General features: G+C 45.2%; 8 protein-coding genes across 9 annotated transcripts; 7 read left to right on the top strand and 1 right to left on the bottom strand.

The window, feature by feature from the left end:
- Window positions 1-500: 500 nt before the first annotated feature.
- On the bottom strand, window positions 501-4,463 carry LOC6582066. Its single transcript, XM_002007743.4, has 3 exons — window positions 3,523-4,463; window positions 1,069-3,460; window positions 501-999 (listed from the first exon to the last, which is right to left on the bottom strand). Exons 1-2 carry the CDS (start codon window positions 4,109-4,111, stop codon window positions 1,128-1,130), a joined length of 2,922 nt encoding a protein of 973 aa, XP_002007779.1. The 5' UTR covers window positions 4,112-4,463; the 3' UTR covers window positions 501-999; window positions 1,069-1,127.
- A 710-nt stretch (window positions 4,464-5,173) lies between these two features.
- LOC6582065 lies at window positions 5,174-9,495 on the top strand. The gene is made up of 5 exons (XM_002007742.4): window positions 5,174-5,608; window positions 5,946-6,234; window positions 7,223-7,554; window positions 8,762-8,841; window positions 8,901-9,495. Exons 1-5 carry the CDS (start codon window positions 5,528-5,530, stop codon window positions 9,220-9,222), a joined length of 1,104 nt encoding a protein of 367 aa, XP_002007778.1. The 5' UTR covers window positions 5,174-5,527; the 3' UTR covers window positions 9,223-9,495.
- A 469-nt stretch (window positions 9,496-9,964) lies between these two features.
- On the top strand, window positions 9,965-11,031 carry LOC6582064 (glycine cleavage system H protein, mitochondrial). The gene is made up of 3 exons (XM_002007741.4): window positions 9,965-10,320; window positions 10,435-10,713; window positions 10,778-11,031. Exons 1-3 carry the CDS (start codon window positions 10,203-10,205, stop codon window positions 10,876-10,878), a joined length of 498 nt encoding a protein of 165 aa, XP_002007777.1. The 5' UTR covers window positions 9,965-10,202; the 3' UTR covers window positions 10,879-11,031.
- Window positions 11,032-11,474: 443 nt separating this feature from the next.
- LOC6582063 (acetyl-coenzyme A synthetase) lies at window positions 11,475-20,008 on the top strand. Its single transcript, XM_002007740.4, has 6 exons — window positions 11,475-12,238; window positions 16,707-17,445; window positions 17,513-17,667; window positions 17,739-17,907; window positions 17,969-18,158; window positions 18,218-20,008. Exons 1-6 carry the CDS (start codon window positions 11,928-11,930, stop codon window positions 18,664-18,666), a joined length of 2,013 nt encoding a protein of 670 aa, XP_002007776.1. The 5' UTR covers window positions 11,475-11,927; the 3' UTR covers window positions 18,667-20,008.
- An 89-nt stretch (window positions 20,009-20,097) lies between these two features.
- Window positions 20,098-22,451, top strand: LOC26527166 (inositol monophosphatase 1). Of its 2 annotated transcripts, none has more exons than XM_015162251.3 (5): window positions 20,098-20,322; window positions 20,383-20,885; window positions 20,948-21,592; window positions 21,682-21,921; window positions 21,989-22,451. In XM_015162251.3, the coding sequence occupies exons 1-3, from the start codon at window positions 20,209-20,211 to the stop codon at window positions 21,219-21,221; spliced, it is 891 nt and encodes a 296-aa protein (XP_015017737.1). In that variant the 5' UTR covers window positions 20,098-20,208; the 3' UTR covers window positions 21,222-21,592; window positions 21,682-21,921; window positions 21,989-22,451. The 2 variants fall into 2 exon arrangements, with proteins under 2 accessions (XP_015017737.1, XP_043865741.1); XM_044009806.1 differs by having other exon boundaries at window positions 20,226-20,317.
- Window positions 21,504-23,548, top strand: LOC6582062 (inositol monophosphatase 2). The gene is made up of 6 exons (XM_044010231.1): window positions 21,504-21,592; window positions 21,682-21,921; window positions 21,989-22,341; window positions 22,467-22,627; window positions 22,712-23,217; window positions 23,275-23,548. Exons 1-6 carry the CDS (start codon window positions 21,504-21,506, stop codon window positions 23,546-23,548), a joined length of 1,623 nt encoding a protein of 540 aa, XP_043866166.1.
- Window positions 23,549-23,591: 43 nt separating this feature from the next.
- On the top strand, window positions 23,592-25,689 carry LOC6582061. The gene is made up of 3 exons (XM_032731421.2): window positions 23,592-24,726; window positions 24,797-25,168; window positions 25,235-25,689. Exons 1-3 carry the CDS (start codon window positions 23,774-23,776, stop codon window positions 25,614-25,616), a joined length of 1,707 nt encoding a protein of 568 aa, XP_032587312.1. The 5' UTR covers window positions 23,592-23,773; the 3' UTR covers window positions 25,617-25,689.
- Window positions 25,690-26,040: 351 nt separating this feature from the next.
- On the top strand, window positions 26,041-27,323 carry LOC6582060 (inositol monophosphatase 1). The gene is made up of 4 exons (XM_002007737.4): window positions 26,041-26,224; window positions 26,283-26,416; window positions 26,475-26,843; window positions 26,904-27,323. Exons 1-4 carry the CDS (start codon window positions 26,156-26,158, stop codon window positions 27,166-27,168), a joined length of 837 nt encoding a protein of 278 aa, XP_002007773.1. The 5' UTR covers window positions 26,041-26,155; the 3' UTR covers window positions 27,169-27,323.
- Window positions 27,324-27,792: the final 469 nt, after the last annotated feature.

Raw genomic sequence — 27,792 nt, 5'->3', positions numbered from 1 at the left:
ATTTACAAGCACTAAAACAGCTGTCGACTATTCGCAATTATCGAAACAAAAGACTCGATCATGGCTCGATGTGCATATGCGAGTCTATATGAAACCCCAATCAAGTCCAAGTCAAGTTGGGTTCAATGCACGTTACACTTTGATTGAATTTCAAACTTAGGATCTATCAACATCCACTATATATGAATGATACCAATTATATATTTATATGGCTTCGCAAATGCTTGATCTGCATCTACATGCAAATTAAATTCCAAACACTTGAAAGCGAAATGCGAAAAATATATATATATAAAACAAGCTTTTTCTGTGTTCTGTTGTTGTTTTCTCATACACAATCGGATGTCTTTACATTTGTCATACAATACATGCACATCTAGATATGTGTGTGTGTGTGCTTATCATTCACGAGCCGATCTATTAGTCAGCTAAGCTTGGCATTAGCTGATGTACAGCTATTTGCATTATGAACTACATTAGGACAGCTTTTGTTGTATAATTTTTCTTTCTTTTTATTTAGTTTTTATATTTTATAATCGCTTTCTTGCTTTTGTATATTAATTGTAATTCAAGCTTCTGTTGTAATAATCTATGAATTTTTTTTTGGGTTTTTTTTTTTTACATTTTATAGTTTATGTTTGCATTTGTTGTTGCTGTGGTTGTCTATGCTAAAACTAAGCCTAACACGTTCTCAGCCAAATCCAGCCAAAAACCAATTGCCAATTCCAGTTAACGGGGCCAATTCTCGAGCTTCGATTGCAATAATCTGAATCGACCTTGATTACAGATGATGTTGTTGTTGTTGTTGTAGTCAACTGGAGTGTTAATACGTAAGATAATTGTATAAATGTGTAAGTGTGTGTGTGTATGCGTATTTAAAATGCGGATGTGTTGTGTTGTCTTGTGTGTGTGTGTGTGAGTCTGTATATTTCGGATGTTGGGCCGAGAGTTTTGTCAGACCTCGATTTAGCAATTGTTTTGGTTTTTATCGCTCAAAACCTAAAAGAAGAAGAAATCCTCATTAGCAAAACCCATTTCAATTGGTTATGGGATAAGGCCTTCACTTACCAGTCCTCGTCGCTTGCCAGGATTGGATAGTGTTGGCGGCCCCGCTCCTAGAGCCAATCCTAGTCCGTTTTCGTTTCGGCAAACTCTTCCAGCGCAAAGAAGCCAGCGGTGCCACCGGTGCTACTGCTGGCCGTGCTAGTGGTAACCGCGGCAGCCGAGGTGGTCACCGTCACCGATTCGCTTGTTTGCGTCTCCTCGCCAGCCTCCTCCTGGGCTGCGGCTGCGGCTTCTTTTTCTTCGGCGTTCGCTTGCGCTGCCTCCAGCACCTGCTGTTGCACCTGGACAATGGGCTGGCCATCCTCAGTGTAGGAGACGGAGACGGGTATGCGTGTGCCATCCTCGCTGATGACGTGAGGACCCTCCTCACCATCCTGGCCTTGCTGTATGATAATCTGGCCCTCGGAGTTCAGGAGCGATGCATCGATCAGCTGCTGCTCGTTGTTGTCGCCATGGACGAGCACCATCTGGCCACTCCCATCGGTCATCATCTGCAGCGTCTCGCCCTCGAGCCCCTCGCCCGATTGCAGGACGCCCACGCTTTGGAGCAGCTGCTGGATTTGCTCCGGGTCTTGTACTATGATCTGATTACCATCCGCATCGGTCAATATGTGGTTGTCCAGCTGCAGTAGGTGTCCGTTCTCATTGACAATGAACTTGATCTGGCCGCCATCCACCTGGGCTTGCATGGCCTCATCCAGCTCCATGGCCACCTGTTGCTCGCCGCCGGATCCTTCAGCCGCCTCACCATCAGCTGAGGCAGCTGCCTCTGCTTCGGCAGCTTCGTTGGCTGCTGCCTCCGACTCGGCTGCTTGCTCGGCCGTTGTCGTCTCGGCGGACTCTCGCTTAGCAGCGTCACTCTCCGCGTTTCCAGATTGTTCGGCCTCCTTGGACTTCTCCTTAGCTGATGATTGGTCAGCCTTGGCGCCGCTTTTCTCGCTCGCCTTTCCGCTGCTGGCCGCATTGCCGTCAGTTGTGTCCGCTGCCCCGGCGGCCGCTGCCTCATTGTCATCGTCCAGGCTGGGCATGGAGACGGGCGCTGCATTCGATTTGCCGCCGTCAGCTGCTTTGTTGTCGTTGCTGCCTTGGGACTGAGACTCCTCCTCCTCGGCCTGGTCCAGCACGGGCATGTCGATGCTCACCGAAACGGGCGCCTGCGAGTTTGGCGAATGTTTCTCGGCCTGCTCGCCGCTGGCATCCACTTGCGGTATGGTTATGTTGAACGTGATGCCGCCGCTGCCCTCCTGCGAGGTGATGACCATCTCATTCTTGCCGCTCTTTTCGCTATCGTTCTTATCCGAATGCAACTTCTCGAACAGACTCTCAATGTCCGCCTCGGCATTCTGCTCGTTGAGCTCTTCCTTGGCGCCAGAGCCCGAATCTCCCGGCTCATCGCTGAGCAGCGCTGTCGCTGCCGAGTTGAGGGCTGTGGTGCCGCCGCCGGCAGCTGAGCCCTTCTTGTCGCGCCTATGCGTCTCCATGTGGTGATTGTAGTACGTCTCCTGTATGAAGGTCAGCGAGCAGATGCTGCACGAGAAGAATCGAATGTTATTCTCAGCCTCACCGGCGCTGGCCACAACAGTGCCGCCTCCCTGGGCCGGCACGCTATCGCTGAGCGCCTCATCAATTGTCTCCTGCAGCAGCTTCTGTGTGTTCAAGTTCTGGCTGCCGCCGCTTGCGGCATTCAGCTTCTCAGCCTGATGCAGCTCGACGTGCTTGACCAGCAGCTCGCGCTTGGGGAACGTCATGGCGCACTGGCCACACTTGAAGTAGTTCGTCTGATGCTGCTTGGCATGAATGGTGGCCGCTTCGCGTGTCTCGAATCGCTGCGAGCAGAGGCGGCACTTGAAGGGCTTCGGCTTGCCGCTGATGTGTTTGCGCATGTGCTCATCGAAGACGCCCTTGTCGGTCGACTTGAACTGACAGTGATTGCATGTATACAGGGCTGAGCCGGAGGCGCCAATGGACTCGGTGACGCCAGCCGCAGCCGCAGCAGCAGCAGCTGCCGCTGTCACAGGCGCCGCAGCTGCCGGTATGGTTGTGGTGCTGGTGACCAGAACATTTGTGGCATGATTGGTTTCCATGTGCTTGCGCAGGCTGGCCTCGTTCACGAAATTGATGTGGCACATCGCACACGTGTTGTCCATGGCCGTATTATGATCCCGGACCATGTGCTGCTTCATGGCACCGAAGTGTGGGAAGATCTTGCGGCAGGTCTTGCACTGGAACGTCTGCTGCTTGCAGGTCTCGTAGTGGGTGTTAAACAGACGCATATCCGAGGTCTTGTAATCGCACGACGTACACTTGTAGATCTTTGTCGCCTTACGCTGCACTGGATTTGTGCTGGCTACAGCGCCACCTTGTCCACCAGCGGCCAGCTTCAGTTGCTGCGAGGCTGCAAGAGATAATTATGTTAATAACGCCGGCTAGTATGTGACCAGGCGCTCAGTTGCTCACCTGGCGCCTGCTGCACTAGTTTGCGCTGGCGCAGCATGTCCCCACTTCCAGCCTCCTCCAAGGAGCGATTACCTGCGCCACTGGCCATCTTTTGCATCTTGAGCGGAGGACTGGCGGCGTCTGCATGACTGCCGCCGCTATCCTCATTGATGCCATACTTTTTGTTTAGCAAGTTCAACAGATTCGCCTTTACGCGCTCCACATCGTTCTCCAGCCGATCAAAGTAGTTGACCAGATTGGTGCAGCGCGAGCAAACGAAATCCTCATTACACACAATCACTAAGAAGCCCTCGCCCACCAGCTGGGCCAGCTTATTCGGAAATTTGGTGGAGGTGTGCGTGGTGCACATATCCGTAACAGCCGTCTGCGTTTGGCTGGCCAGCAGAGGCTCGTCACAGACGTAACAGCGTGCTGCTGCATCCGAGTCCATCATGCTTTGCTGCTGCTGCGTTGCTACGCTCGATGCGGGCGTCGTAAGGCGCGTTGTCTTCAATATGCGTGGCTGACCGGGACCGGTGACGGTGACTGCGCCGCTGCTCAGCAAATTATTGAATTTGCGGTAGGTGGCCGGGTTTAGTTGATTGTTCATTATATACGCCGCGTGTGTGCAATGTGTCTGTGTCGCGCGTGTGTGTCTGTCGTTGTGTGTGGATCTCGCTGGCTAGTATATGTTTCTTAACTTCTTTTTTTTTATTTTACTCTTCTTTTTTCTTTTTAAAAACCGCCGCATTCACCAACACATTTATGATCTGAGGCGAGCACTGTTTGAAACACTTCACAATATGCACTTTGAGCAATTACTATATTCTTTTTCCTGTCGTGTTTTGTTGTTCGGCGAGCGGACAACAAATTGTTTAGGTTTTCAATAAAGTTTGTATACCGCGGCGTCACTTTCGACTGTACTTAAGTCTAGATAGACTAGAGTATTATTTAGGGTTAAATGCTCATGAGCTGCATCGCACAATGTTGTTGTCTCGCTTCAGCGCACGCATGCGGCCTGTTTCATGCCGATGCGATAGTCGGCCGTCTCTATTACACAAAGAGGAAATGGCGGCCGTGTTGGTGGGCATACACGCTCCGACAAGAACGTCCAACATCAATTGACGTGTACTGCGCATCAAGCAAGATTGTAAAACGTATTTAAATAATATTTGAGGGTGTAAGGTATGACGAATATTCTTTGAATTTAAATAAAATATTTATTTAAAAAATAAAATTTATGTTTACATATTATTTGTATGGCTGAGTAAATTATGCATGTTCAAAAAACACGCGTTGGAGTTGTCGTGCGACTTTTAGTACTGCCAGCTAACTGTAGATGTCGCTAAATGCGCGCGATATTCAAAACTGTTTCGCCTATGCTGCAATTTAGAATTTATGGCTGACAAATATCTTTACAATATGAACATTCCTAATGGGCCGATAAGATTCCACAGCGATTTGTTATATATGTTCCCCACGATTTTGCGCACCCGAAGAACAGTTTATGCGAATGGCAAGTGTGGTAAATGCGGGGCAAGAGATACGGTGTTTGGCAATATTGAGGCTAGCGTTATCAGTAACCTCCGTTCACCGATAATAATAATAATGGTATACACATATATATATAGTATATATAATTTGGTAACGGTGCCCGTAACCAAAAAGACGTATTTTCAGTTGGCAAACGATACGAAAAGCGAACGCATTTCAGCGTATAAAGTCGAACATTCGAAAATAAAAGTGTGCTCAGACAGTTCTTTATTGGCCAGTTCAGATTGTTGCCGCTGCTGTTGTTATTGTTGCACTGTGTTGCTATTGTTGTTGTTGTTATTCAAAGTGTTATCGAAAACTAAGCGAGCTGCAAAAACAAATTGAAAAGCGCTAAAATTAATTGGCCCATGTTACGGGCTCGCAACGATTTCCATTCAAAGCGTCCGGCTGATTTAGTTGTGTAAAGCACCTCGCTAACGTCGATTGTGCGAATAATTATTGTGCGGACATTTATCATAGGCAGTCAGTCACGATGTACGGGCGTCCATCCACGGGCATTAAGAACTTTCATTCCCTGAAAACCTGGGCCAACTGGGCAGGTGCTCTCGGCGTGGTGAGTAACTGATGCAACCTGAACGTTTTTATCTCGGTTTGACCTCATTCCAGCATTCGATAAGAGCGACATCTATGGGCCAGCTGCTGCACTCACAGCAACAGCTTTCACAGTTTCAATTTTGTACCTGAATTGAGGAGCCATCAAGCAGGAAGCACATATTTTCCAATTGATCAGCTGCGGCTAATCAATCACAGCCGTTATCGAAAACTGATTCACTTAACTGCACACAAAAACTAAGCTACATAATGCCCCATTGACGTGTGTCAACAAACAAGCTGCTCTCCTCTCTCACTGCCTTACTCTCTCACCTCTCTGTATCACCTGCTCATTACAGGTGCAAGCTGTCATATGGATAGGCCTAACGATAACGGCAATCATTGCATATAGCTGTAACATTTACATCGCGGAGACCATGAACTATGGCAACTTCGTGAAGGTCATCTTCTTCGATGTCTACTTCCATGGCAGCTGCAAGATGTCCCTGGAAGCCTACCAGAACTACAATCGTACCTTGATCGACAGCGTTCATACCGTCTTCGATCCCACACAGCTGCTCGTCTGGGACTGCGTGTACCTTGGCCTATCCGCCTGCTGGTTCATTGTGTCCGTTCTGCTCTTGACAGGTGAGTTAAGCCACCCCTTTCGAATATATATTTATATATGCAAAGAAAACAATTATATATCATATTTGTATCTCTTCATCTTTTGATATTGATTAAAATTAGATCATCGCTGACGGAAATTGCAATTTCGTTTCTTCGGGTGATTCACGTGGCGCGGCATTTCAATAAACTTAAATTTACTTTTATCACTATCTAACGTCATTTCAATAACATTTTTATGTTCAGGCAGCTTAGCCCAAAGATAAAATCAAAAGCCCCGTTACTAACAAATATGACTGCTACAGCTTAGAGAGAGGGTGACTGAGCGATACCCTTCATCTCAGAGTCGACAAAAGTTTACAAGCTTCTCACTCTTATGTCCAAGTTTCCTTTTAATGTGAGCAATTTTTCGTTATAGTTTATTCTTTAGATTTATTCTATATTCAATATTTAGCTCTGATATGACTAAGAGTCCAGCAAAATTATTTAAATTTATATACCTAAATATGAGAACAGTGCTATTCCCCTGGCTTATCATTTTTTATTTCGACATTTTATTACAGTCACATCATATAATATATGATGTACGAAAAGTCCGAAAGAAATAAGAGAGTTCAGGGTTCCCTTTGGACTTATAATGTACAATCTATGCACATATCTCTTAATATGACAGTGATATGCCCTCTTCGTTGCCACTATTTATACAGGGTATACTAGAACGTAGGAAGGTAAACGATTGGATTGTTTGTCATTTTATTTCGTTGTATTTGATATTTGTGTGGTTGTGTAATAAACGATGAGGTTTCTTCTTCACACTTTCCTGATTAGGCATAAAATAAACCACACACACACACACATTGCTAGTTGGGGATATATGTATGTATTCCTTGTCAAAGTCAAGTACTTGATGTCACCCATCAGTGATTACTATACTAATTGTCCACCTGATAAATGAGCTCAGAACTGATTTGCTCAATTATAATTTTCATTTTTGTTCATTCATTTTCAGCCCTGAACAAAGACAATGTGCAGCAGACGTTGAGCGTGATCTACAGCTGGGCCTTCTTTGTGGGCTCGATCTGTGCCATGGACCTGGTGGCCGGCGTCATCTTCGGCGTTGACTTTAGCCGCTTCCATGCGCGGGCGTCCGAGTTCAATGCGAACAGCATCAATTCCGGTTACGTGGATCCCAATGCGCCGCAGCTCGTTGCTGGGGGCGTGGCAGCCATCTCAATGATGCTGATCGCGTTCAAGGGCTTCATCATGTGGCTGATCAATGTGTATTTGCTTAGCTATCTGCTGGCACGAGCTGTGCAAATTTCCCAAGATAAGGACGGTTCGGTAAGTGACATCATCTGACTCAGTGACGCATCGGTCTTGTAATTGGGCTGCCATAAATCACGGCAAACCCAGTTGTCAGCCCGCCCACCCAGCTACTAAGATCAATGAGCTATGCAGACATGGCACCCTCTTGTGTGGTATGTAAGCGACAAATTCTTTCGATGACTACGCCGTGCGCCTACGACACGTCTATAGTTAGAGTTCTGCGCATATACTACGTACCCAGCAGCTTATCAGTCGGCAGCGTCCAGTAGTCGATAAAATGGCTTACCCGCACACGCTGATAAATATAATAATAATGAGCCTGTTTTGAAGCAACTGCCAATATACCCTGTAATCATGCAATTCTTTTGAGAGCGCTCTCACATCATCTCTCTAATTTTAATAGGAGCGGTGCGACTAAACCTCAGAGTTACCAAACTCTGTATATACCTGTATGTATTTATGCCTCTCCCTGTCTCTCTCCCAGTCTGTCTCTCTGTTTGTCTGCCTACCAAAAGCAAGACACGAAGTTGTCTATGTGTATTACCAATACTCATTTCGTATTTATAGTCAAGTAAAACGAAGCTAGGCACTCTCTGAAGCTGCAGAGAGGCCTCCCATTGGTTACTCAAGGCCCGACTGCAACGACTTCTACGACCTCAACGACTTCTGGCGTCGGGCTCAACATTTGAGAGCGACTCGGTGACTGAGTGAAGGTCGCCCTATATAAAGGGCAGCAGCTTCAGCATTTCTTTAGTTGCCCAATCCTGGTAGGGGTCAATCGAGCAGTGTAGTCAAGTGAAGTGTGTGTAAATATTTAATGAACGTTTAACTAAGCCTTAAATACTTAGAGGAAGTACTTAGAAGAAGTACTTATAAGAATGGAAACACTTAAAGAAAACAGTTAAAACAGAAACATATAGACGAAATACTTAGTAGCAATACTTAAAAGAAATACCTTTGTGAATTACTTACGTAAATAACTAACAGGAAATACTTTGAAGAATAACGTATGGGAAATACTTGGAGAATATACTGACAGGAAATACTTCGTTGAAATGCAGGAGGAAATGCTTGAAGGAAATACTTAGAAGAATAATAGAGGAAATATTTATAATACCTTTAAATTATTTATTGGAAAGCCAATTTATGCTCTGTTTATTTTTCTGTGGCTATATTCTCTTCACATATTCCCCATAATCAAATTCATTTCTGTTCATTACAGGACACACTCTTCATGCCACGCAAAGACTCCAACGATATACTCAGCAGCAGACCACCAATTCGCGCCTACGAAGAAGAGAAGTAAGTTAGCCTAGTAATTCAATGTCCTTTTTCTCTAATTATACTCTTTATTTAAACAGATTGGAGGTGCAGGCATACACCAATGATGCCTACATGCCGGAGACTCGCTCCACGGCGGAGACCATTGAGGTGAACGAGGAGGCCATAGTTCGTGCTGCTCATATGTCCCGTGATGCTAATCTGATGGATCGCCGCTTCCGCAGCATTGATGCCTTCCAGCAGTATCCGGCGCCCAACCCGAATAATCGACCTCTGCGACAGTCCTCGCAGGGTCCTGTTCAGGAGACAATAGTCATGGCCTCCACCGGTTTCCCCATGCCCGACTATTCGCCACAGCCCAGTCCCAATCCCAATGGCATACTGCGTCGCAATCAGTACTAAATGTGTGCCAAGGCATTTCCACCTAAAGTAATCCATATAATTCTCAAATATTTAACGCCCCGCCCCCGCCGCCAACCCAAACGGCAACGTTACACAAGTAAAGCCAACAAAGAAGTAAAGCAGCTAAAATTAAGTAAGACAAAATATACTTGGCGCCAATTGTAGTTTTTATCAGAGTATTATGTTCTATTTATTTACGTTCAACTAACAATAGATGTATATATATCATTATCTGTGAATACAATATTTACAATATATACATATTTATACTTATTTGCACACACAGTATAATTAAATGTGTTTGATTTTTTTCCATTGCTGATAAGTGGACGAACTAATGTAGAAAATGTCCGGTCTATTGAATCATGGACCCCAGCAACGACTTTGTGGAGATTGTCGAATGTGCAACGTCATTAAATAATTAAATAATTACGTGATCTATTTTTGCAGTTTTGAATTCAGCGCTAAAAGAAAAATGCTTTCGATAATTCTAGCTTCACTACTAATATACAAAATATTCTTAGGCTATACAAAATATTAATACCCTTAGTTTTATAGATGTTTTTTAATGCTAGACAAAAGTTTAAAACATATTTATTAAAATTAAAATTTTGCGCCACATTTGAAAACTTATCGATTACTCTAACAGCGTTGCATAGACACTAAATGGTCATAGAATACCGAGCATTATGCGCTTACGGTGCTCATTTTCGCGCTTGCGTTGCGCAGTTCGAGCCCACCCATCGAACGCAGGTCAATCGAAAGTTCACAAAAATAATTCATAATATTGATAAGCCGGTCGAATTTCAAGACAGATTTTTGACTTAAAGTGTTTTTGTTAAGCGTAAAACGTAGTACGCTGTCTGAATACAGCTCATTTCATTTTGAAACGTGCTCGGGGCCATAACGTGCCGGTGAAAATCGTAAAGCAAATACAATTATATATATAAATATTCACATTAAAGAATTTTCAAACGAAAATGGTTTTCATAACAAAATTCGCTCGTGTTGGTGTACATATGGCTCGTCAGGTGCGTGCCATGCCTCTTGCGGCAGCACAGTGGCGCAGTTTCCATGTCAGCTGCATCCTAGACAATGGTAAGAAAATGGATTTATGCAATCACATGAAAGAACCACAACAACGGTTTGAGAGCCACTGGTAGCGAGTCAGCTGTAAACACAACAGGTATTAATAGGTATTCTATCTTACAGAGCGACGCTTCACAGACAAACACGAATGGGTTGAAATGGTAGATGATAACAAAGCCATTGTGGGCATCTCCAGCTATGCACAGGAAGCATTAGGAGATGTTGTGTTTGCCCAGCTGCCCGAACCGGGTACCGAACTGAAGAAGGACGATGAATGTGGTGCTCTCGAGAGCGTTAAGGCGGCCAGCGAGGTTTACTCGCCCGTCAGCGGCAAGGTGACGGAAAAGAATGGCGATGTCGAGAATACACCAGCCTTGGTCAACAGCAGTTGCTACGAGAAAGGTGAGATGTTCATCATAATCTCGGTTACAATATTCGCCCCACTAACAAATACAATCTTTCTCAGGTTGGCTGTTCAAGGTAGAAATCAAAGATGCCGCGGAAATAAAGAAACTCATGACTGAGGAGGAGTACAAAGACTTTCTTAGCAACAGTGCCGATCACTAGTCAGCTATGGAATAATTGCATTCAGATAAAACATACGCTGTAATCGCTTACATAATTCACAATCTGCCTGAAACACACAACTCTCATCATCCACATCATCCACTCACAAATTGGATTTCGTTACGCTCTAAGAATAAACTGAATAGCCAAATATTACACTTGAAACAATCACAATCGCAATCACAAAATGACCCACGGGTGGCACCTCAACATTGCTGCTCCACAACATCGCAGCTCCCCCCCACGGAATCACTACGGCTGTGACTGATAAGACAGTCGAACCGCGCGAGCAATAGAATGAGTGAGAGCGAGAGTAACGGTGTGCGTTCTCAGCGTGTGAGTGGACTCTTATCAAAGAACCACTCAAAATCCACTCAACGTTAGATCATTGCCAAACAGCGTGGCGTTGGCTCAGCGGAAATGGCCGCTGCAGCGGCAGCATGTAACAAGATGTGTTGCTGAGGTTGCGATTATCACCTGATTACGTTCAGCGGCAGACGACGCACTAGATCAGCAAAGGCAAATCACACACCCTTAGTCAGGCGTGCAAATGTACGTACGTACCAAAGTACGTACCGTTATGCGGCGATAAGGAACTGATGGGCAGGTCGAGCGTCTGTCAGTGTCAGTCCACAAAACACAGATGCTGATAAGCTTGCCTATTTTGAACTTGACGGCGCAAGAAAGGTTCTCGTTCGCGCGCTAAAAGCTCATCGGGCGAAAGCTCTCGGCATGGCAAAAAGCTTGATATCGGGCGAGCGCTATGCTCAGTGCTCAAATTGAACTCGGACCGTGCGGTACAAGAAGTCGTGCGTTGCGGGTAGTAGTGGAACAAACTCTCTCACACACACACACAAACACAAACATACAAATATATCTATAAACATATATACAAGCTGAGACACGGGCACACGCACACATTGTTAGTCAAGGGCCAAACAAAGTGACAGTTAATACAAGGGGCACAGTGACAAGTTGCATGAGCAAAGGATAATTGTCATAGATTCGCAGAGCCTACCAAGTGGAGCAAAAGATACAACAGACGCAAAATGCCAACGGAAAAATCAATATTCAATCCGAATCCGGCGATTAGCCGTAATGCCTACATATCCAGCTTTGAAGAGTACACGAAATTCTACAAGGAGTCCTTGGACAATCCCGCTGAGTTTTGGTCTCGCGTAGCGAAACAATTTCACTGGGAGACGCCAGCGGATCCCTCCAAATTCATGCAATACAATTTCAATATCTCCAAAGGACCCATCTCCATCAAATGGATGGAGGGCGCCTCGACCAATATTTGCTACAATCTGCTCGATCGAAATGTTCGCAACGGCCTAGGCGATCAAATAGCCTACTATTGGTAAGTTTGAAAACAAATGTTGGCCCCTTGGCCTGGTCACATGAAAACAAAAGTAAACGTAAAGGATAATTACGTATTGATTTTTTTTTATTCATGCTTTTGCTATTACGAAACGCGCTCGTGACGTAGGCCAAGTGCTGCCTGCCACCCATCGTTGTGGCAGTCGCCTCCTGCCTTTACCTACCCTTGATTCGCTTGCAGTGCGCAGGCACGAGACAAAGCGAACAGATGTTCGCCCTTAACTTAGGCAGAGGCAGCGGCAGAGCAGCGACGGAGTAACCGTAGCTTTGACTTAGGTCGCCTCTTACTCTCTCCTTTACGCAGTTTCTCTTTCAACGACAGAGCATTTTACGAGTTGACAGCTGACTGAATATACGATTTCATTAGTTAAAGCAACTACAGCGCCTACTTCTCGGGAAGGTCAATGCCAGAGCTCTGCGCGCAGGTACATACATATATAGTATGTATATCGATATTGAATGTAGTATATTATATTTGAGTTGTAAATTGCAAAGTTTCTTAGTTTTCTTATCCATGTTTACTTAGTTCTTCAAAAAAATTCAATTGAAATACAATCTAGACGTAATATGAAAGTTTCCCATCGTTTCGATTTGTAATCAAATTGATTTATTTTGTATTTTATCAATGCCTAATTGCTGAATCAGGTGCTACAACTGATTCGAGAGTTCTTCAAAAGTTATTAGTGCTCTTAGATCGTAATCGATTACGTCTTATTGCGTCTTTTCCGTTTGTTTTTCTTTTTCATATTTTTGTGGAAAATTTTTGTCTTGCAGGTTATCGTTCAGAAAGTTCAAATCAATTCCGACATAAGAAAAAAATTAAAAAATATTTAACTAATGTTAATTTTTTTCTAATCTCGGGTTATCGATGAGTTCAACGTAGTTCCGCAGACGCGTGCGAAAAGAAATGCAAATCGTAATTGATATTTATAGAGCATAGGAAATCAGGTACATACAGATATGCATACAGACATCGGTAGAGCAGAGCTTGGCAAGGTCAAACTGGGAATATGTCTGAAAACATAAGGCTCAAATCCCAAATACATACGCTCATCGGTGAGATAAGATAAAGCGCGAAATAACCAACAATTAACAATAACAAAATAGAGGGAAAAATATAGATAATACTCAGACGAAGCAATAAAGTAAAAAACCAAAGCAAAATCTTTTTTTGTTTCTTTCAACATTTAGTGTGCCATAAAATATATAATATTAGGTTACAATACATGCACACGTGTGGCCATTGGTATTGTCAGTTTTATATAAGCGGGCGATTAGCACAAGGCGCTCAAATTGTTTATTCAAATTAAATTCGATGCGAACGCAACAAAACAATACAAAATCGAATCAACTCAAATCAAATATTTCGCGCCTTAATGTGTGTCACAACGTCTGGCAATGGACAAGTGGCGAAACACAGAAGGAGGAGGTAAACGAAGAGCGAGAAACAATGCCAGTGTCAAAAGTTTAAAGATACAGGGCGAACTTCAAAGCGCAGCCTCCGTACTGCAGGTCACAGTTTTGGCAGCACTGTGCGACCCACAAAAATCACGCGATCACATCGTCCGATTACTCACAGCCAATCACAATCACATAGAGAGAATTCGTAGGCATTCACACATGCGCTAAACCGGCTAAAAAGTGCGCGTGTGTGAGTGTGTGCGTGTGTAAAAGAAACGAAAATTTTGTGTTAGTGCTGACATAAACTGAAGAGCAAGCGAAAGGGCATGCACAACAGCAACAACTTTAATTGGGCAATCATACACACATACGTGAGTATGTGTGTTTGTTGTTTGCTTTTGTCCCCTTTCGCCCACGTTTTGTTATCACTTTTCGCAACAGTGCGCATTTGTAATTGGTATCAAATTATTGATGTGCCCCATTTATAGTAGAAAACCCTCTGTGTACTCTACACTCCAATCTACACACTCCACACTCTACGCTCTTTTTATTACATAAACAAAATGCTTGGACATTAAAAACAGTTTGCATAATTTAGCATCTGATAACTACGTTGGCTTGTCAAAAATCATACGATGCTGCTCCCAAACTGTAGGGCAGACCGGCTAACCTTTCATTCACAGGCTAAACAGAATAGAATCCAAGCGAGAAAAAGCTAACCTGAAATTCTTCACGCCAACAACAAATGAAAACATTCGATACGATTTGTTTTATGCCTCTTTAGTGTTTTGTTTTTGTTTAGATTTCAGACACGCGAATCAACAGCTGCTTACGCCAAGATTACTTTTATTATTGTTGTTGTTGTTGTTGCTGTTGTTGCTGTTGTCGGCTGCCGCAGCTCCTCACATGATTCTACTTGCCTGCATGCGATTCTTCCCAATACAAAATATGCGATTTTTTTTTCAAATTTTGAATTTGCGATAAGCGAGGTGGGCCACGTGTCTGTCTGCTGCCAATGAATGGCCCCGACATCGGTCAAGATCATGAGCTGTTGCCGTCTTTCAATTGGTTTCCAGGCAATGTGCATGACCAGCTAGTAATTGATTAGCTGGAAGATAGTCTAGCGACAAGGGGAGCGCAACAGTTGCTTATGAACAAACATTGAAAATATCGCGCCATAGACCGACGGGCTAACACTCATAATTAGTCATTTGCAGAGAATGCTCACAACAGTTTGACAAGGGTCGAAGTAATGTGATGTATTAAGTGTGAGCAGTGCTTGCTAAACTGCACAGAGAGCGAGCATAGATAGGGGAGCGGGAGAGAGCTTGGCCTTGATTTAAGCACAGGCTAACTTAACAGCGCTGTTAGCTTTAACAGTCGCTGTTATTAATCATACTGCTGTTGTTATTGCTGCTCGCAGTTTATTGAGCAGATTTGGTTGTTTTAGTTTGCGATATATTTTTAACATCTTACTAATTGAATACCATTTCACATGCGTTGAAAATTATTTCGCTAGGTTTCAGTAGCGGCTATCGGACATCCACATACATATGTATATAGGCCAAGTCATAGCATATACGAGAAAAAAGTGTACTTTGTACCGGACTGTCAATGATAGCTGTGCTAAAATAGCATTTTATACGTCATGATTGCGATCGACTAACTTATTTATTTCCTGAATTATTTTCTGACTCTTATCGTTCGATATGACAAAGCGATGGGATACCACCTCCCACACCTCCATGTTTAATATTTAGTCACTGATTTACAGCTTTTGTATGACATTTGAGTCATTTAAACGGTTATTTCGTTTGGGCTTTGTGTACTACTGCACGTCGTGACGTCTAGCACTATGACTGTTGACCTAGACCAAGACCCGCAGCCGTAGAGGTTCGAGTAGCTTTCTCTATTGCCGCTTGTCCTTGAGCAAATATACTATAATGTGAATATATATACATACATACGTCACGATTTTATAATCGATTGTGCATTGCGTTCTGTTGTTAAGTTTATGCATTTTGTTTTGGGTGCAATTAATTCTACTCAGACAATTGAATGGATAACAGTGTGCTCTAAAAGTATAGTGATTAACAACAGGTTTCGGGCTAGAAATATGTTTAAAATTATACTTATTTATACTTTTTAGTTGGGTTGTCTTGATTAAGTTAAAGGTTGGAACTCTATTAATGAAAACTTTAAAAAAATTAAAATATTTTACAAATATATTATCTATCCAATGATTAATGGATAGCCAATTCTAATGGTTGATAAAGCATAAATTTAGATAAGTTAAATATTTATAAAAATTTGAGAAATTATCTCCGACCAAAATTATCTTATGAGTGCTTTTTATTGTTTTCGTAAAAGAAAATTTGTTTCGCAGAAAAATGAGAAATAGTTGTTAGTCATATTCTCTTTTGGGTATAGTTTCATACGCTTTGTTTTGTTATTGCTTGCCAATATAGTTTCTAGGTATCATCAATTTATAATTATTTATAATCGTATAGAGTATTATCTGTTTGCAGTCAAGATTTTAGTGCCGTAGGTATACTTAAATTGCAGACTGTTGAATATTATATACATACGATATACACATGTACATGTATGTATGTATATACACATGCAGTGTATAAGTAGGCTATGCAGCTGTCTCTTTTTGTGGTCGGTTATTGGCTTTTGTTGCCAGGTTGAGAATCAAAGAAATAAAAAAATAAAAGGAAAAGGCGCAGTCCGGCTAGCAGCTAGGGACGGGGCGAGGGCAGCGGAGGCAGGCAGCTTATCAAATCATCAAATTATGTTGCAAATTCAAATGAAATAGCTAGCGACAATTAGGAAGCATCAAATTGCAGTAAGTGATCCAATTGAGGTGCTGCGTGGGTGTTTAAATAGGTATCCACTTAGCTCTCTAGAGACAGACAGCGTCTCTCTCCCTCTCCCTCTCCCTCTCTCTGTATCCCTTTCTTTCTCTCTTTCTCTTCTGGCTGGGCAGATTGCCAAAATGGACATATTATTTATTTCCGCATTTATTTCTCATTGTCTTGCAGGGAGGGCAATCACCCGGATGACTATTCGCGTGGTCTCACCTACCGCAAGCTGCTGGAGGAGGTGTGCCGCTTCGCCAATGTGCTGAAGGATCATGGCATTCAGAAGGGTGATCGCGTCTCCATTTATATGCCCATGATTCTGGAGCTGCCCATTGCGATGTTGGCTTGTGCTCGCATCGGTGCCGTGCACTCGATTGTGTTTGCCGGATTCTCGTCGGATTCCTTGGCGGAACGCATGTTCGATTGCAAGGCCAAGCTGCTGATCACGGCCGATGGGGCTTGGCGTGGCGAGAAGCCGCTCTACCTGAAGGCTTTGTGCGACACGGCGTTGGAGAAGGTGGAGGAGATGGGCCACTCCGTGGAGAAGTGCATTGTGGTGTCGCATCTGAAGCGCGTGACGCCCTGCCAGGACAATCATGTGGACCAGGACATACCGTGGACCGATGATCGCGACTACTGGTGGCACGAGGAGATGGAGGATAAGGAGCCCGCCTGCTATCCAGAGTGGATGGATGCCGAGGATCCCTTATTCATGCTCTACACGAGCGGCTCCACGGGCAAGCCCAAGGGCGTGCTCCATACCACGGCTGGCTACCTGCTCTATGCGGCTACCACGTTCAAGATCGTCTTTGACTACAAGCCCGGCGACATCTACTGGTGCACTGCCGACGTGGGCTGGATCACTGGACACACCTACGTGGTCTACGGACCACTGGCCAATGGCGCCACCTCCATTATCGTGCGTACTGCAATTAGCGCGCCATTGCTTAGTCAATTCACTAACTTTACTTTTGCTTTGCTTGCAGTTCGAGGGCACGCCCTTCTTCCCGGGCAACGATCGCTACTGGAGCGTCATTGACAAGTACAAGGTCACCCAGTTCTATACGGCGCCCACGGCCATACGCGCGCTCATGAAGTTCGGCGAGGCGCCAGTGCTCAAGCATAATCTGACTGGACTCAAGTAGGTCTAATTAGCTAACCAAAGTCGAATGTAAAGCTAATGCGCCTCTCTCTCTCTATCTCCCCCTTTAGGGTCTTGGGCAGCGTTGGTGAGCCCATCAATCCAGAGGCTTGGCTTTGGTACTATCGCTACATTGGCAAGGAGCAGTGCTCCATTGTGGATACCTTCTGGCAGACGGAAACTGGTGGACATGTCATAACGCCTCTACCTGGAGCCACGCCCATGAAACCAGGCTCTGCGGTAAGCGAATCATTAGATGTGAATGAATAGGCCATTTTGTAATACGTTTTCATTTTCGCAGTCTTTTCCGTTCTTTGGCGTCAAGCCGACTCTGCTGGATGAGTGCGGCATCGAGATTAAGGGCGAGGGCGAGGGTTACCTGGTATTCTCGCAGCCCTGGCCGGGCATGATGCGCACGCTGTACAACAATCATGAGCGTTTCGAGGACACCTACTTCTCCAAGTTCCCAGGCTACTATTGCACTGGCGATGGTGCGTTGAACTATATCCTCTATCCATATCTATATAGCTAACTAATTTATTTTTTGCAGGTGCACGTCGTGATGCCGATGGCTACTTGTGGATCACTGGTCGCGTGGACGACATGTTGAATGTGTCTGGCCATCTGATGTCCACGGCCGAGGTGGAGTCTGTGCTCACGGAGCATCCGCGTGTTGCCGAATCGGCTGTGGTGTCTCGCCCCCATCCGGTCAAGGGCGAATGCCTCTACTGCTTTATCACGCCCAATGAAAACGAGACGTTCGATCAAAAACTGATCGCCGATCTGAAGAAGATGGTACGCGAACGGATCGGACCCTTCGCCATGCCAGATGTTATACAAAATGCGCCAGGCTTGCCCAAGACACGTTCCGGCAAGATTATGCGCCGTGTGCTGCGCAAGATCGCCGTCAACGATCGCAACGTGGGCGACACGTCCACGCTGGCCGACGAGCAGATTGTGGAGCAGCTGTTCGCCAATCGGCCCGTAGAGGCCAAGTAGACGGACCCATTGATGCAGTTACTCTTCGCTTATCGAATGACCTTGCTGCCCTGTAGACCTTTACCTAGCTATAGGCTAACAGTTGATCAGCTTCTAACCACATGAATCTTGTAAATCTCCTCCCCCATATTATCTATGTTTAACGTTTAACTGTTGGCCCCCGCCCGCCCCCTGCTAGCCGGGCTTACAGATTCCACTTAGTTCGTAAGCTGTGTGCGTAAGTAATGGTTCATCATGCACTTGGATACATATGCGAAATGCACTCGTTATTTTCTATATATATATTTCTATATATATATATATGGATTCCTGGTTCTATATCGTATATGTCCTTATATTCTGTAGTTAATATTATACACTGAGCACGCACATTTTTCCAGTTCTTTTGTTTCTTTGTTGTAGTCTTAGATTAAGTTTTTGCTAAATTCGTTGTGATACAAATTTAATTATATATTGATTATGTATGTATTTTTAGTAGAATTGATATAACAAAATATATACACGATTCCAGTAATATCCATTAACAAAAAACAACACACGATTACACAATTTTGATTTGGTCTTGTAGTTCTTCACACTATTTTATATATTTTAAGTTGAGTTCGATCTCCAGTCGCTTACAGCACCAGCCTAGCTCAGTGAGGAACACGTAAGTCCGGATCATAGATATATATATATATATATATATAATATTAGATATATATTTGTGTTGACATTTACTAGACGTTCGAAACGTTTGTTAGCTTTTAAGATTGGGAACGAAACATATCAGTGTTGCATAAAGCTTATCAGCATTCCTATATACATATATATTTATTTGATATACATATTTACATATAAATATCGTCTACGCTATATGGTCGAATGAAGACTAACCGCAACAAAAACATATCATTGAACGAAACTGCTGCTAAACTCAAAATTTATATAAAATATTTCAATTATATAGCATATATACTTATATATATACATATATGCCATTGTTAGTCGAGTTTGCCCCGATGCTCAGAGCTATCTATCGCAACTGAAGAATCAGGCAAACAGACCATAGTAAGTATTTGTTATTTATAGTTATCAACGTTGGGCGAGAGAGTCGAAAGAGATTTGAATGGAACGTAGTGCTTCTTAATCTAAATGGAGGGTCGTCCCAGCAGCGGCCCTCTCCGATTGTATAAAGTTGATTAGCTTTAGAGCGTGTGTTGATGCGAAACGAACTCACATTATCTAACCCTGATATATGTATATGATGTACATACATATTTAAAATATATATATATTTATCGAATCATATATACATGTATGTGTATAATAAAGTTTATTGTTTCAATGTGTTTCAATGCAATTCTGAGTTCTCTAATCTAAGTAAATAAGGGACCTCGCCCAAGGTCCTTCAGAGAGTTGCGCAGTGAGAGTCGAATTTGAAGCTCCCGGCCCCGGCTGGTCAGGAAGAGAGCCTGGACTTAAACTTCTATATTGGGAATTGATTCTAAAATATCTAAATTAGCCAAAGTTTTCTCCCTTCTCCATTGATCCATTGTGAAAATGCAAGCCCTTCTAAGAACTTTGCAAATTCCTTGCTTTAGCAGGCAATTCTCCCAGGTAGATGTCGATCTGGCCTGCAGTTTAGTCTCGGAGCTGACCAAGGAAGCTGGTAAGGTAGGACGTTGACTGGAATAGCCATGCTATATCAGTGTTATCCATGCGATATATCTGCAGATCATGATGCGGGCTCAAGAACAGAAGCCGGAGTACACGACAAAGGCACATGAGCGCGATCTGGTCACTAAGTCGGACCGGGATGTAGAGCGTTTGCTGGTCAGAGGCATCAGAGAGGTGTTTCCCGACCACGAGATCATTGCCGAGGAGGGCACACAGGGCACGGCCAAGAGCTGGGTGCTCACGGATGCGCCCACCTGGATCATTGATCCCATCGATGGCACAACTAACTTTGTGCACGGATTTCCCAATTTCTGCACCTCGATTGCTTTGTACGTGGAGAAGAAAAGCGTGCTAGGTTGGATAGAGAATCCAATGCTGAGGCAAAGCTACGTCACACAACTTGGCAAGGGGATTCGCTTCAATGGGCAGCCGATGCGCGTCAGCGGGCAGCGGGAGCTGAAGAACTCGCTCGTCTATATGGAGTGCTCCATCAAGAACCACGAAGACGTTGATAATGTGAGCTTGAAGAATATCTTTAGGCTGGGGCCCACAGCGCATGGGTGAGTGCGATTTGAGGGTTTTCAGAGCCGCAGTCCGTTGATCCGAATGGACTCATCCTTAGCATACGCACCATGGGCTCAACAGCGCTCAATCTGGCCCAGGTGGCTGTGGGAGTCTGTGACGCCTATCTCCACTGCGGCTCCCACGTCTGGGATTGGGCTGCCGGCGTGCCAATGGTGCAGGAGGCGGGCGGCATTGTGATCGATCCCTGCGGCGGGCCCTTCGACATTTATGCACGGCGCATGCTGGCAGCGGCCACGCCCGAGCTAGCCTACCAAATTGTGCCCCTGATAAAGCAACTGTTTCCCACTCCCCGAGACGATGAGACGCAGTAGACTGGAAAATATAAACATATGCATGAGTAGGCTTCAGATCAGATTGGGACCAGTTCGGCATTTGGAATCAAAATTTTCATTTCAAATTTTGAAGTGTGTTAAAACAGGCAGATGCAGAGCATTAGTAGGAGAGTTTCGGCAATCAGCAGCAGCCGTGGTCTGCTTGCCACAGTCGCCAACCGTATGCCTCACTTAATGAGCAAACTCAATGCTATTGCATCTGACAAATGCCGCTTACCACTGAAAAGGCCATTCAATCAGGGAACATGGCGTCTGAAGGCGATGCACAGCCACGCGAGCTTGGCGTCGATGAGTTCAGATCGGAAGCGCAGACTGGTTGAGAATATATCGAAGACATATCCATTGAACAAGTGAGTAGATGCTCATGCAGAGGCCATGCTATGCTAATCGAAAGCTCATGCTCATGCTCATGCTCATGCTCATGCTCATGTTCGTTCAGGTTCAGAAGCGAAATAAAAGGGAATTTGTTTAAGGCTGCAGCCACTCCAAACATCGGGTCGACTCGTGATCAGCTTCCAGGCGACTGGGGCAATTCATTGGGAGTGCTGGCAAACCTATTCCAGCATGAGGTCGCTTCGGACTCGAACACACAAAGCAATGGCATAGATGTACAAAATACGATGAACTTAGGCGCCGAGGAACTCGAATCTATCGACGAGGTGATGAAAAATGCCCAAGAGTAAGTCTTCAATTGGACTTGCATTCGATTGAGAGAGCAGTAAAAGTCAATTCCTATCGATTACTAGATTGCGTAGGCTGGGCAGAAAATATTTGATCAGATGTAAGAAGCCATGGGAGATTAAGTCGGGCCTATATGAGCTTGGCTGCCAGGCGTGGCACGTGGGCACGGCAATTCTGTTTTTGAACCAGGACCACAAGGCGCATATGCTGCTGTCCTATTCAATGAGGAGGTGGACAGATCAGCTTCTAGCATTACTTAAACGGATGCACCCTGAGCTCCAGATCGTGGAGCGCAGGGGCTCTATCAAAGTAACGAGTCGTGAGCCGTATTCCGACCAACCAAGTACTGTAAAAAAGAATGAGAGACGTGCTGAGAAGTCTAAACACAACTGGGCAGTTGCAGATCCACGCTTACCAGGTCAGCACTACTGACCACACGGATATGACGGGCCGAATATGGATTTGCCAAACTTCCTACTTGTAGCAGGCATATTAATTTAAATCAGTAAACGGTTTTTATTTTACAAATTGTTCACAATACAGACTATTGCTTAAATATGTTCAGATTGGCATGGCAGCAGCTGTTGCGGCGGGGCAACGGGTCGACCAAATGTTGCTCGACTGCCAGCTGTGAGGTAAAGTGGACAGTGGATGTTGACAAATGTGCCAAAACGAGCTGTGCGCTGGTCAATCAGGCGGCAGAGGTAAGAGGGAGTGGGAGAGAGGGAGAGCTGGGGATATATGTATGTAGGCATGTTCAGCTGGCATAAAGCAATTCCTTCTGCTAGCTACTGAACGAGGCAAATAAAGAGATCCGCGTCTTTGAAACCAAAGCGAATAATCAGGATCTGGTCACAGTCACAGACCGTCAGGTCGAGGAGTTGCTGGTGAGCGGCTTGAGGCGAGAGTTTCCCGAGCATGTCTACATTGGGGAGGAGGGCACCTCCGACCACGCCACGGGACGCCAGCTGACCAATCAGCCCACCTGGATCATAGACCCCATTGATGGCACCGTCAACTTTGTGCATGGCTGTCCCTACAACTGCATCTCCGTGGCCCTCTGGCTGAACAGGCAGCCAGAGCTCGCGGTATGCTATTGCCCCACACTGCAGCTCAAGCTGACAGCTCGTCGGAAGTGCGGCTGCTACTTGAATGGCCGCCAGGTACGCACAAGCGGGCAGAGGGAGCTGCGGCGCTCACTGGTTCTCCACGAGATGCACGCCTCCAATATGGGAGCCCAGCACAAGGACACGCTCTGGGCCATGAGTGTCAACCTTTTTTGCAAGGCACAAACGTAAATAATCTCTCTCTCTCTCTCCCAACTGCACTCTCATCAGATCTCCTTCCACAGCCTACGCAGCACGGGCTCTGCTGTTATGGATCTGTGCCTGGTGGCTATGGGCGCGGCCGATGCCTACGTCGAGTTCTTGCCACATTGCTGGGATGTGGCAGCAGGCGCTCTGCTCGTGCGCGAAGCAGGCGGCGCAGTCATGGATCCAGCGGGAGGCGAGCTCGATATCATGTCCAGGCGTGTCCTGGCCACTGCAACGCCCGAGCTGGGCTGCCAAATGGTCCAGCTGCTGGCCGACAGCCAGATATATCACAAACGAGATGATGAGCCTTAGATGGCATGGGGTCACACATCAAATTGTGAATTTGTTGTTTAAGTTTGGCAGCTCTGTTTAGGCATTCTCACACATACACAAACATATATGTATCTATATTATTTATATAGATATATACATACAGAAATACGTACTGCAGTCCGGGCCAGGCTGAGCACTTGTTGACGAGCATGCAACTCCCTAGAGGCAGTTGGTAGATCAGAAGCAGTCATTCAATCAATTGCCATGGCCGATGACAAGAAGCCCGACCCGAATGACCAATCCAGACCATTCAGGAACACAGAGACGGCCGCGGAAAAGCCGGAGAATGCTGCCACAAGCTATGGGCTCGAGGATCATGAGGCGACCGCTCTGGATCCGCGGGTGCACGAGCTGAAGAACCAACGCTCCCAGCATAGGCGTGTGTCAATGCCAGCAGGCAAAACGACAACCCCAAAGGGAGTCTCTGCAACCCCGAGCCAACATAAGGTGGAACGAGTTCAACAAGTCCCCAACAATGAATCAGTGTCGCCCGAAAAGCCTCCAGTGGATGATGTGGAGCGAGTTCAGCAAATCTCCGTCTATAATATTCCCACGCCGGAAAAGTCGACGGTGGAGGCGAATCAAGTCCCTGCCGCGCCTGTTAAGCCGGCTGAGGAGCCGGTGGGAAAGATGTCGCCAACACGACTACAAGAGGAGGCATCTCGAGTCGAAGCAGCTCACGAGACGCCTCAAACGATCACCGTTTACAATCCACCTCCAGTCCAAGCTGTGGCGCAGAAATGCCCCAAAGAAAAGGGCGAGGGAGTAACCAAGACTTGCAATACGGATATTACTTTCGATCCATCGAAGCAGTATGCATCAAAGACAACAAACACCTCGGGCCTGCTCTATGACAACACACCATCCCAACCACCACCACCACCAGCAGCACCATCACCACCACCACCAGCTCCAATAGCAGCACCAGCAATAGTACCATTCGTGGGCGGCTCGTCAGTTCAGAAGAAGTCTAAGCAGGAAATGGATGAAATGTATGAATTGGCTGTTTCCTTAGTCAGGAAGGCGGGTGCCATTGCCTTGTCGGCCAGTAAGGCGCGGCCTGGGGGTGGCAATAAGGACAATACCATCGCGCAGACATCCAACGATATTGAGGAAAAGATAACCAGAGGAATTAAAGATGCTTATCCAGACCACAAGTAAGAGGAAGATTACGATTTTCATTTCTACATAATTTCCTCGATCTGTTCTCCCATTTTTCCCACACAGGATCATCAGTGCGGGAGTGGTAGCTAGGTCGCCTTCCCAGAAGGTGATGCTCACCAATGAGCTGACGTGGGTCATCAACCCAATTGACGGTGTCATGAACCACGCTCATGGCTTTCCCTACTATTCCATCACCCTTGCGCTGATTATGAATAAGGAAACGACCTTTGGCATTGTATATAATCCGGCCTTAAACGAGTTTTATGCGGCGCGCCATGGCGAAGGTACTCAACTCAATGACATGCCCATCCGAGTTAGTGGCCAGGATAAACTCAACAGTGCGCTGGTGCTCCAGGAGTACAACTCCGACATGAGCGAAAACCGAACCTCAGGAGCCATGGAGAATGCCAAGCGGCTTATCAGGAAGACACAAGCGTAAGTCAACTGCCAAATTCCACGTTTAGCGATCTTTCACTTATTTGAGTGCATTTTTTTTTTAAGGTTGCGCACCATTGGGTCTGCGGGCGTGGGCATGGCAATGGTCGCTTCTGGTGCCTCAGATGCCTTTTACTTTTTTGGCCTTCACGTCTGGGATATGGTTGCTGGAAGTATCTTGATCACAGAGGCAGGCGGCTCGGTAATTGATCCGGCTGGCGGTTCAATTGATATTATGTCACGTCGCGTCCTAGGAGCTGCAAGCAAGCAACTAGCAATGACACTATCTGTCGAACTAGTACAGGATTATCCGACACCAAGAGACGATGAGTCACTGGCCTCGCAACCCCTAACAAGGGATTTTAGTGCACAGACAGAATTTTCCGACTCAAGTGATGAGTTAGAATCAGATGGTTCTAGGACGACAGCATACCATAATGCTCAGTAATCGAAATCCTCAATAATTTATTTCATCAAAATTCATGTAAGCCAGTAAATATTGCAGAACGAAAAACACGTTATATTTACTTGTTTTCATATGAACTAAGATCGATTACATTCGATGTCAGTTTCGCTGCACCACATCCTCAATTTTGCAATCACAAAACCCTTTGGTTTTCCACTCAACTAAATTAATAATTGGCATTTATTAAGCTAGCCTTATTTTGTTAATATGCAGTTGATATTTGTGTCATTTGAATTTCATCCACCTAATAAATAATCGATTGACGGCGATAGCGATTTGTGAGTCTCGCCGCACCACAACCTCAATGTTGTCTCTACTTGCCAATATTCATTCTTTTTGCAATCATCTGGCAGCTCAGGTCAATTATTTGCCAATATACATTTTTTTTGCAATCATTTGGCAGCCCTGGTCAAACAGCTGTTTGCTGTAAGCATTTTGAAACTTTTGACATTCGCTGAGCGCAAACATAATTTAATTAAGCAAACTCGTTCGTCAAATACACGTAAGAAAGCAGGCGTAGAATGGCGGACAGCGTAGACTTGGGCAAATGCTTTGAAATTATTAATAATCTGGTAACAGAGGCCGGTCGGGTAAGTCTTTTGCCACGCCTTGATTGGAAAATAATTAAAGGAAGGAGTTTTCATTTAGTTGATTGCGCGAAACAATGAGACGCGTCAGGAGTTTGTGTGCAAGTCCGGTGATATTGATTTGGTCACAGAAACCGATCAGGCTGTGGAGAAGCTAATCATGGACGGCATTCGCCAGCATTTTCCGGATCACAAGTCGGCGCTTTCATTTCGAATGTAAATGCCAATGCCTAACAAGAAATTCGCATTGCAGATTCATTGGCGAGGAGGAGAGCAGCTCCGGTGGCGCAGTCAACAAGCTGACCGATGAGCCAACCTGGATTATCGATCCCGTCGACGGCACCATGAACTTTGTGCACGCCTTTCCGCACTCCTGCATTTCCGTGGGCCTCAAGGTGAATAAGGTCACCGAAATTGGCATTATCTACAATCCCATGCTGGAGCAGCGCTTCACGGCACGCCGTGGCCAAGGCGCCTACTACAATGGACGCCGCATCCAGGCCAGTGGACAGCGGGAGCTAAGCAAGGCGCTCGTCACCAGCGAATTCGGCACCTCGCGCGATGAAGAGAAGATGAAAGTGGTCAATGAGAACTTTGCCAAAATGGCCAAACAAGTGCATGGGTTAGTTGACAGCTTCTAAATGCTAGCTCAGTAAGCTGATTGATTCCTCTATCCATTTAGCTTGCGCGCGTTAGGCTCTGCTGCTCTGAACATGGCCATGGTGGCTCTTGGCGCTGCTGATGCCAACTACGAGTTCGGCATTCATGCCTGGGACGTCTGCGCCGGTGACTTGATTGTGCGCGAGGCAGGCGGCGTTGTCATCGATCCAGCTGGCGGGGACTTTGACATCATGTCACGCCGTGTTCTGGCCGCTGCCACACCGCAGCTAGCCCAAGATCTGGCCAAGGTGTTGACACAATACCAGCCCCTACCAAGAGATGATTAGTTCGGAATCGGTCAATCAGTCAATGGGAGAACTCAACAAGATATCTGCTCCTGAAGCCTAACCAAATAGCATTTGATTACTATTAAAAAAAAGTACCTCAAGGCAATTCCATTGTTAATCGAAATAAACCTGTTGATCTACAGATATATACTTAAGTCCGACTGTCAGTCAATCCATTTTCTATGAGATATATAAGCGCCTAGTTTAAGGGAACAACCAGAGATTGAACTCATTATATATTGATATAGTAAAGGCTAGTCAGTGTCATTTCATCTAATCTATATATACATTTGAAAGTCTGTATAGAATTGTATTACTATCTGTTTATTCAAAGACGTTTGTTTGTTTGCTTTTCAAGTACTTTTTTTCTGTAATTTTATTACATTTTGCGGCGCTTGTTTTTGCTTTTTTAATTATTATTTATATATCATTTTGCTATGACGTACTCTTATCTACTTGCAGTTGCCTATTGCTATGCATACTGTGGCTTCCATTTCATATACATATACATATATATGAATATAAAATGGAAACAACAGTATGCATTACAATATACATGCATATATGATTTTGCATATGCTTTAGCTGATAGCAATTTTGTTTTGTATGGCATGTAGACAGAAA

The sequence above is a fragment of the Drosophila mojavensis genome, unplaced genomic scaffold, assembly GCF_018153725.1.
Source record: "Drosophila mojavensis isolate 15081-1352.22 unplaced genomic scaffold, ASM1815372v1 contig_74, whole genome shotgun sequence".
Lineage (NCBI taxonomy): Eukaryota > Metazoa > Arthropoda > Insecta > Diptera > Drosophilidae > Drosophila > Drosophila mojavensis.
This window is presented reverse-complemented; position numbering and strand designations above follow the sequence as displayed.

Coding starts and splice junctions, on each gene's coding strand:
- LOC6582062 (XM_044010231.1), top strand. CDS start 21,504: ATGCACAGCCACGCGAGCTTGGCGTCGATGAGTTCAGATCGGAAGCGC. Junction 21,922..21,988: donor GTGATGAAAAATGCCCAAGA/GTAAGTCTTCAA, acceptor ATCGATTACTAG/ATTGCGTAGGCTGGGCAGAA. Junction 22,628..22,711: donor TGGTCAATCAGGCGGCAGAG/GTAAGAGGGAGT, acceptor TCCTTCTGCTAG/CTACTGAACGAGGCAAATAA.
- LOC26527166 (XM_015162251.3), top strand. CDS start 20,209: ATGCAAGCCCTTCTAAGAACTTTGCAAATTCCTTGCTTTAGCAGGCAA. Junction 20,323..20,382: donor TGACCAAGGAAGCTGGTAAG/GTAGGACGTTGA, acceptor ATATATCTGCAG/ATCATGATGCGGGCTCAAGA. Junction 20,886..20,947: donor CTGGGGCCCACAGCGCATGG/GTGAGTGCGATT, acceptor ACTCATCCTTAG/CATACGCACCATGGGCTCAA.
- LOC6582060 (XM_002007737.4), top strand. CDS start 26,156: ATGGCGGACAGCGTAGACTTGGGCAAATGCTTTGAAATTATTAATAAT. Junction 26,225..26,282: donor TGGTAACAGAGGCCGGTCGG/GTAAGTCTTTTG, acceptor GTTTTCATTTAG/TTGATTGCGCGAAACAATGA. Junction 26,844..26,903: donor ATGGCCAAACAAGTGCATGG/GTTAGTTGACAG, acceptor CTATCCATTTAG/CTTGCGCGCGTTAGGCTCTG.
- LOC6582065 (XM_002007742.4), top strand. CDS start 5,528: ATGTACGGGCGTCCATCCACGGGCATTAAGAACTTTCATTCCCTGAAA. Junction 6,235..7,222: donor GTCCGTTCTGCTCTTGACAG/GTGAGTTAAGCC, acceptor ATTCATTTTCAG/CCCTGAACAAAGACAATGTG. Junction 8,842..8,900: donor CGCGCCTACGAAGAAGAGAA/GTAAGTTAGCCT, acceptor TTATTTAAACAG/ATTGGAGGTGCAGGCATACA.
- LOC6582066 (XM_002007743.4), bottom strand. CDS start 4,111: ATGAACAATCAACTAAACCCGGCCACCTACCGCAAATTCAATAATTTG. Junction 3,461..3,522: donor ACTAGTGCAGCAGGCGCCAG/GTGAGCAACTGA, acceptor TATCTCTTGCAG/CCTCGCAGCAACTGAAGCTG.
- LOC6582061 (XM_032731421.2), top strand. CDS start 23,774: ATGGCCGATGACAAGAAGCCCGACCCGAATGACCAATCCAGACCATTC. Junction 24,727..24,796: donor GATGCTTATCCAGACCACAA/GTAAGAGGAAGA, acceptor TTTCCCACACAG/GATCATCAGTGCGGGAGTGG. Junction 25,169..25,234: donor CTTATCAGGAAGACACAAGC/GTAAGTCAACTG, acceptor TTTTTTTTTAAG/GTTGCGCACCATTGGGTCTG.
- LOC6582063 (XM_002007740.4), top strand. CDS start 11,928: ATGCCAACGGAAAAATCAATATTCAATCCGAATCCGGCGATTAGCCGT. Junction 17,908..17,968: donor CCATGAAACCAGGCTCTGCG/GTAAGCGAATCA, acceptor TCATTTTCGCAG/TCTTTTCCGTTCTTTGGCGT. Junction 18,159..18,217: donor CTACTATTGCACTGGCGATG/GTGCGTTGAACT, acceptor TATTTTTTGCAG/GTGCACGTCGTGATGCCGAT.
- LOC6582064 (XM_002007741.4), top strand. CDS start 10,203: ATGGTTTTCATAACAAAATTCGCTCGTGTTGGTGTACATATGGCTCGT. Junction 10,321..10,434: donor CAGCTGCATCCTAGACAATG/GTAAGAAAATGG, acceptor TCTATCTTACAG/AGCGACGCTTCACAGACAAA. Junction 10,714..10,777: donor CAGCAGTTGCTACGAGAAAG/GTGAGATGTTCA, acceptor AATCTTTCTCAG/GTTGGCTGTTCAAGGTAGAA.